This window comes from Zootoca vivipara, chromosome 1, assembly GCF_963506605.1.
Source record: "Zootoca vivipara chromosome 1, rZooViv1.1, whole genome shotgun sequence".
Classification (NCBI taxonomy): Eukaryota; Metazoa; Chordata; class Lepidosauria; order Squamata; family Lacertidae; genus Zootoca; species Zootoca vivipara.
In genome coordinates, this window is record NC_083276.1 from 115038351 (window position 1) to 115046594 (window position 8244).

The 8244-nt window shown below is 46.1% G+C and overlaps 1 protein-coding gene across 1 annotated transcript; it reads right to left on the bottom strand.

The window, feature by feature from the left end:
* Positions 1-261: 261 nt before the first annotated feature.
* On the bottom strand, positions 262-7481 carry HOXD9 (homeobox D9). Its single transcript, XM_035134763.2, has 2 exons — positions 5728-7481; positions 262-5313 (listed from the first exon to the last, which is right to left on the bottom strand). The coding sequence occupies exons 1-2, from the start codon at positions 6698-6700 to the stop codon at positions 5072-5074; spliced, it is 1215 nt and encodes a 404-aa protein (XP_034990654.2). The 5' UTR covers positions 6701-7481; the 3' UTR covers positions 262-5071.
* Between the last annotated feature and the right edge of the window lie 763 nt (positions 7482-8244).

Sequence of the window (8244 nt, forward strand, 5' to 3'; positions counted from 1 at the left end):
TTTACTAACAAAGGACATTGGGTGGGGGAAATAAAATTCCACAATAATTTAAGGAACCGAACATTGGACTATAACTTGGGAGACGCGGGAGGAATAAGAGCGTTTTGAGGAAGCTTCTCCATCCAGTTGTGTTGAGGAAAGAAGGTTGCAGTATTGCTTAATCAATGCTGTGGTGGAGCTTAGATAAACCAAACTCTGCTACCGTACTTACGCTGTGAAAATACGTTTCCTTCTATGCAGTAAAACAGGCAACCCTACTGATACAGAGGGAATCATTTTTATCTGCAGAAATAGATCCGGGCCTTATAAGCTTTTCTCCAGTGTTGACAGTGTTCGCTCGAGTGGAGTTACAACCATCAGTTGCTTCAACTATTTCAGATTCATCGGAGCAAATGTTGAAGCGCGGAATGAAAGACCAAATCCAGCGCTTTCTCTTGGGATACAGGGAGATCCAAATTCTTCAGTGAATTGATTTTCTCCTATTGACTTACTATAGTCTAAAGAAACCCCCTTACCGTTTATTAAGCATATCTGATAACACCCTTTTGAGATGTTTTGTTAAGATGCATAATTGTGTGCGCATCTTTTTAGATTCTGGAATCCTACCACAGGGGTAGGAGGAATGGTTGCGTGCGTGAAGAAATCAAATACAAGTTTAATGGCAATGCAATGGAAAACCCTTTCGTCGCAGCTGAGTCTCTTTTAGAAAAAGAGAGGTCCCTTGTGCAGTTCTTCTTAAACCTAATCCCACTCTATATTTCCTGGGTTTGAAAAAGGAGGGTAACAACAGACGGGAAATATATTAGAATACCTTCCTGAATTTAGAATACGTTCTGGTGGTGGTTAGAATAACAATAAGAAAACAAGCTGCGGCCATTAGATGTTCGATCAGCATTGATTATTTCTTTTATGTAAAACGTGCTTTTTATACGCATACATACTGTATTTATAATTGAAAGGAACTTTTTGTAAAAATTCTGATAATACAAAGAATGAATTGATTTCGCCTGTAGACACAAATAGCCCCCCCCCCGCGCTTTTATTTTACACACCCATAGTCTGCAGAAATTAAATTTAGTGTCACTGGCAAATTTATACGGGTGGATACTTTTTCAGGTGCTGACTGCGTTCTTCTAGCCACTTAATTAGTTAGATCATAGTAAAGAACGGTCATGTGCGTTTATTTTTAGCTACAAACACAAAATTCATTGATTAAAAGAAACAGCCTGTACATATTTTAAATAAACAAATAATCCTGGCCGGATACAGAAAATTATCAGAATATGGAGCAACACCGCCCTCTAGTGGTGAGATGAAATCTTGTTCGGCAACCCGGGTTGACGCCACACGTTTATGCTTTTTCTACGATGAATGTGAAAGAAAGATATTTGCAAGGAACACTTGCTTGTTGTTTCTAATAAAATATTTCTTTTTCGTTGGCTAAAGACGATTAAAGTCATGCAAAAAAAAAAATCCAAGGAGCGTGCAATGGTTACAAAGAATGAGAAATATCCTTCATATTTACAAGTAAGAAGGGGTATATGCCAAGTCCTATATCTTGAATGACGGGGAAATGTTTACAATGATTACACAATGCTGCCTTTTGTTATCAAGAGTACAGGACTCTTTAATCATAGGAATTTTGCTTAACCAAAGAAACGACTTCTTTATGCCTAATGAAGTCAGATTAAGTGAAAAAACGAACGAGGAAGCACGTTGCTGTTTGCATAAAACCAAACCTCTCGTTTTTTGTTTTGTCTGTTTCTGTTCTATGCTTCGATTTCAAGCTCAGAAACCTTCCTGCCTTGAACTTGCCTATGTCATTTTATTTCTCCCTTTCCCCATCGGAGACCTGGTCAGTTTCGGCTTGCGCACTTACACTTGGAATCATAACAACATCCACGTTTCTGCTTTATTGTGACACTCAACATATCCAAAAAGAAACGGACTCTTAAGCAAATGTCCCTTGGCTTATTGGAAGGGGAGGGCTAGTGGTTTGGGAATGGCAGCGTTTCCATGTTTCCATGCAGATCCAGCTACATAGCTGGGCTGCAGTGGCATTTGAAATAAATAAACGTGGACTTGGGTTCAAACCTCGGCAAGTTTAGATCCGGTCCCGTTCCAGCCAAGGAGGACCTTCCCCAACGTGTCGCCCGTTTCAAGGTCTAGGTATTGCCCTAACCTTTACGGGTGTTGTTGCTCTTGCACTCTTTTTGCACACCAAGGTTCCTATAAGCGCTTCCTCTCTTTTTGTTTTTTGTTTTCAAAAGAACCCCTGACTTTCTAATATATGGCTACTTCCAGGTCCATTGGCATACCCAGCCGAATTGGTCTTAATCTCCTCACTTTTCAGACTTCAGCGGCGTCCAAACTGCTGTCTCGCCCAGCCGGGGTGACATATTGAAATTTATAGTACGGGATTTTAAGACCTGGTTTTGTCTGCATCGGTGTTCTATCCTAACAAACGCAAACATCAAAATAAGATGGTCTCAAAGAGAGAAAAGCGCCATCGCATATCGTAAACTCATTAGGTCCAGACGTCTAGCCTTCTCAATGGTTTTATTACGCCTCGGTTCTTCCTGTTTTAAAAAGAATTATAGGTATAGGGTTGACAATGAATGGGGAAGCGAGGCAACACCTTTTCCTAGGCCTTAATCGCTGTGGGTCTTTCTGAGGGGATGGGGGAAGTGATAGCATCTACAGACCCCCAGGTCTCTGTGCCTGTTTCCTTTCACCTTAAATCTTCTTTCAAATGGCTTGAGAGGCCATGTTTTCCTCGAGACGCTTAATTAAAATGGTGCCTCACATCAGAACAATGCTCCTCTCCTTCTCTAAAATATCCCAGTAGCCTGCTGCCCACCCCTCAATGTGCAGTGTGTGTGTGTCTGTGTTTAAATACAATGTACATACTGTACATGATTCAGCTAAAGTTTTTAACACTTGGACGTTCCATTTATTTCCATCGAGGAGTTATGCATGTGCTGAAATTTCTACATCAGGGTGGCTTCAAAGTCCTTATCAGAAATTCACATATGCACACACACACACACACACACACACACACAACGCGCATATATCTGGTGATACTTGCCGATAACCGTATGATCGAAAAGGACGTATACTAAAGCAAATACCGACAGAGCTGATCATCAAGTCTATCTATCAAGTGTCTTTAAGGTTCAAGATTTTGAATGGGCGACATGGTGTCATAATTATGAACCAACTTCAGTCTTATTTGAGGACAGCGGAATTTGCCCTATGTTGTCCCTACATATCCCCACCCCTGAAATTGCTACATGAACCTTTCGGGGGTTTTTTTGGAGGGGGGGAGTTGGTTATGTTTCGGATTTATTTTTTTAAGAAAGGCAACGAAGCTTGCGCCACGCACCCTCATCCACCACTCACAATTGCAATCAGGAAATATTCTCAGAAAAGAAGGTCGTAGAGGCTATGAACCCGGGGCAAACGCTCTCGACCTGCCCTGGTATGTATCTCCGCATATTTAGACCGTTGCTTAAAGACCGGTTCTTTTGCTCGGTTGCTGGCAGAGGTGGGGAAGAGAGATTTGGGAGCAAGTCAGGTTCAAATAGAAAAGATATCCAGGAGGAGTGGGGAAGGAAAGGAAGCAGGGCGGGCGGGGGTCATGCAGGCCTGCTCTATTATACCGGTACTAGCTGTTGTACAGTTGACCTGCTGAAACCCTTCCTTCATGTCCACGATTTGTATAATAGTATTCAGGAGTGGAGAATGGTGAACCTGTGTCGATGAAGACCTCCTGCCTCTGGGACCTCCTGCCTCTCTAGGTACAGAGGAAGCGTCCCTTCGTCTGCAAATGGCTTCCTGCGGGTTATATGCAAGGCATCTTTATTACAGAGAAGAGAGCGCAGAAAGACTGGGGTTTTCTTTTCTCTCTCTCTCTTTTCTTTCTTTCTTTCTTTCTTTCTTTCTTTCTTTCTTTCTTTCTTTCTCTCTCTCTCTCTCTCTCTCTCTCTCTCTCTCTCTCTCTCTCTCTCTCTCTCTCTCTCTCTCTCTTTTTGGAGGGGCGGCGGTTTCGTTTATAGTCAGGCGCTGTCTGTTTACTTCCACTTTGTAGAGAGAAGTCAAAGGCAAACCGCGGGCGCGTTTGCACTCACATTACAGCACATCTCATTCCCCAGCACACGAAAACCCCCACCTTCCCAGTCACCCAAATGTTGGGAATTTTATTATTACTGTTATTTCACCAGCTCAGCCTTTATTATAATAACCTATGACAATTACATTATTATTATTATTATAAAAAATAAGTCCTTAGGTAAAGTTCCAGGCCTCAGGCAATGGGGACGGGTGCTCAGAACTGTTAAGCCGCAGAACTGCGGGGCCTGTGGAAGTTAATACTGGTTCAAGTACCGCTTTTAATACAGTGCACTGGAGAGGGTGAAACGGGAAGCCAGGGGGGAAGATAATAAAAATATTTTATATTAAAAGAAAACATAACCTGCAGAAGGAAAGCGATGCACAGGGTCAGGAGTTCTCCCCTCCCCGCTCTCCGCTTTTCCTTTTTTGAAAGTCCGAGGTAAACGCACTATTGCCATCAAGGTAATCCTCGCTGTCATTCAATATTATCGTCTTCATCGCCGCCTTTGCCTTCAGTTGGGAAAAGCGACTGTCCCGTCCCCCCCACCTTACAACCCCGCCACTCTCTCTCTCTCTCTCTCTCGTCTAGGGTAACTTGGTAGTAGCATGTCAAACATTTAGTATTTAGATAAAGCCCCCCCAATAAAATAAAATAAAACCCTAACGTGCACTCATAATATCTTAAAACCAAACTGGAGGCGCGGGGAAAGAAGCAACTTTTACCAAATACATTCTCCACACCCAACCCTTTTCCTTTCCAAAATACCTGACATCGACCACATTACTGCTATCTAAAGAATAAACCCACCAGATCAATAGGAAGTTTCGAGCCAGTGAACCTGGCAACATAATAATATTAATAATGACAATAACAATAATTAATATCGATACTTTTGTGTGTATCTTCGTAGAAAGCCCAGCACATTTCCACAAACGCACGCACACCCTCAAGGCGCTAGTCCCCTTTATTCCCTTTTTCCTTGTTCATCTTTTTCATTTTCATTCTTCGGTTCTGAAACCATATTTTAACCTGCCTCTCGGTCAGGTTTAAAATCCTAGCCACTTCGTAACGGCGGTCGCGGGTGAGGTACATGTTAAAGAGGAATTCCTTTTCCAGTTCCAGAGTTTGGAATTTTGTGTAAGGGCAACGCTTTTTCCTCGTGGAACGAGCGTGAATCCAGTTCGCGGCGGGGTTATCTGGAGAAGGGAGACCAAGAAAGGGGGGGGGAGAGAAGGTCAGGGTTCGGAGGGAGAAGAGGGGCAGGCATTGAAGTAAGGGAGAGGGTTGGGTAGGGGAGAAAGGTCGTTAAATTAATTTAACGGAGGATGCCTGCTCTTTTCACAATTGAGGAGGAATTATCATAAAACCTTGAATGGCCCGGTCTGTTTACTGTACAAATGATGTCTTCTTGATGGCCGTAGGTGGTTATGGGGAGCCTTTTTTATGGGTGCTTGTTGCCGCTTGCGCTCGAGTAGGCGTCTAGACGTTTTTATAGGTTAGTAAAACTATCGGTTTTGCACATTGGAGCCTTACAGGTTGGGGCAATAAATCAAAGCGGGTGCAATTTCTTTTCTTTCTCTCTCTGGCTCGGATTTTTTTTTTAAACTTACTTGGGTCAAGTTGCTGCTGAGGCTTCTCCTCTTTCAGATCGCTGCTGGGGCTAGCATTGCGGCTGCAACCAGACGCTGGCTTGGCCGGGGCGGCGGTACTGCTGTTGCTGCCGGTGGTGGTGACATTGCTGGTGGCTGCAGCTACGGCGGCCGCCGCAACCGGGTGAGAAGAACCGTTGCTCACTGTTGTTGTTGTTGTTGCTGCTGCTGCCGCCGCCGCCTTCTCGCGGGGCTCTGCCAGGAAGGAATTGCACGTGTACTCGGGCCCATTGACCCCCGAGGGCTCCCTAGACGGCGCGCACTCAGTTCTTTTGGAAGGAGAATCGGAGCTGCAAGACGAGGAGGAGGAGGAGACGGTGGCAGAGGAGGAGGAAGGAGAGGGCCCTACCGGACCGGCGGCGGCGGCTGCCCCGCTCTCCGGCTTGACGATCCCGTAGTGGCGCGCGCTGGAGGAGCCACCGCCGGCGCCGTTGGAGGCGATGTTGGTCGCCGCAGCAGCCGCGGCACTAGCGGCGGAGACGTTGCTGTTGCCTCCGCCGCCGTTGCCGGGGCTGCTGGGGAAAGAGGCGAAGGGCTCAATCCAGGAGCGCACGTATCTGCCTCCGCCGCCTCCGCCGCCCTCGCCCGGTCCGCCTAAGTGCGGCTGGGGCATGTAAGGGTGATAAATGCCGGGCATGGGCGCCGGAGGCTGAGGGTGCCACGAGGCTGGGAAGACGGCCGACTTAGGCGCGAAGCTGCAGGAGGAGAAATCCGAGCCCTCGGCCACCACACCTGAGGATGGCCTGGGGGTCGCATGGTGACCTCCCTGCAGGAACCGGGCAGCCCCTCCGACGCCTCCGACGCCTCCTCCTGCTCCTCCGACGCCGCCACCGTACACTTCCTCGCTGTCGTGGCCTATGAGGGAATCGACATAGTAGTTACTGAGGGTGCCGCCGGTCGACATTTTTTGGAGGCTCCCTCCGTAGCAGGGCATATGATGGGGGGAAGGCAAAAAAGGTTACTCTGTTAACTGTAGATGATCGCCTGGCCCAGAGAACAATCGTAGTATTTTGCAGGCGGCCAGGCTCAGCCATTGGTCCCTCCGCCCACGTGATCATATTTACCAATACTCCAAGTAAATCAATCCGCTAAACTGAAGGGGTTGCTGTGATTCAAGCGGAGGTGGTGGTGGGGAAAGAAGAGATAAAGAAAGAAGGAAAAACCCAAGAAGGCAACAAGCTAAGACAACAATCTCCCCCCGCCTTTAAAAAACAAAAACAAAAAACAAAAACCTCATTCCCATCCTCTAAGGAAAACACTAGTCTCCAAAACGTGTAATTGTATACAGGCAGAGAGAGAGAGAATCCTTCCACTCTCTTGCCTTAGCAGGACTCCAAGCGGGCGTGGCGCGCTACTAGCAGAAGCAAGTTCGGGGACTATTTGTTCGCCTCCTTTGAGAGATTCCTGCCATTCATTCCGCTGCCTTCAGCCTCAAGCAACACGGAAGTTCTGCGAAGGCTTGGCTTGTCCTTGTCTTTGGAAGTTGCCGAGGAAAACCCCCATTGAAATCATAATAAGAGAGAGAGAGAGAGGGCGAGAGAGAGGGGGGGGGAGGGGGAACCCAGCGAGATCCCCGCCTGTGAAAACAAACCCTGCCAAAAACTGAGAGTGTGTAACGACTCCTCATAAAACAGGGAAATGTTACAGTAAAAAAGAAAAAGCGCAACAATGCAGGAGAGGGCCACTTTTCCAGAACAGCTCTTGGTGTCGTTTCCTTTAAAAGGAAAAAAAAAAAGGAAAAACAGCAACACAGGGGCAGAATTGAATGATTGAAAAGAGAGAGAGAGAGAGAGAGAGGAAGGAAAGAGCTGCCCATTGTGTTGTTTTAAAACAGGTGGAAGACCTCTCCGCAATGATTTTATGCCTTTCAATAAAAATTTTATGAGGTGCATTTGATTATAGATTAATGTGTCCCTCTAATAAAATGGACTGATGGCACACGAGAAAAAATCTCTCTCTCTCTCTCTCTCTCTCTCTCTCTCTCTCTCTCTCTCTCACCAGTCTTTACTACAGTTTTCAAACTTTGGATTCAAACGGGGGCGTTGTCATTACTTCCAAGGTACTCCAGAGTTTGGGAGGCTGAAATGCAGGAAATGAATGAATGAATGAGCCCCGAAACGCCGAAACCCCTTGGAGAAGATATCTTTGTAAATCGAGCCTGCTTTGCAAACATTCTGCGAGAAAGACAAACTCGGTGCACTAGTGGCTAGAACTTACCCCCCCCCCCAAAAGCACCTTCCATTCCTTAATTTTATTTCCTGGATATTTCCTAGTAAGCACAAACTCCTCCTCCGCCACCACCCCCACCCTCACCACACACCCCCACCCCCACCATAGAAGTCAAGGAGATTCAATCTGGTTCAACCACCTTTATTATTTACTCGCAGAGACCAAGTATCCAGGGTGGGTTTTGAACCTGAAGCAAACGCTACGCCGAGGATTTCAAGCCAACTTAAGCCATTTATTATCATTCCTCTC

Excerpts from the sequence above, each read along its gene's own strand:
- HOXD9 (XM_035134763.2), bottom strand. The coding sequence starts at position 6,700 with ATGCCCTGCTACGGAGGGAGCCTCCAAAAAATGTCGACCGGCGGCACC. Across the intron at positions 5,314-5,727 it reads TCAGCAGCAACTTGACCCAA|ATAACCCCGCCGCGAACTGG; the intron begins GTAAGTTTAAAA and ends TCCCTTCTCCAG.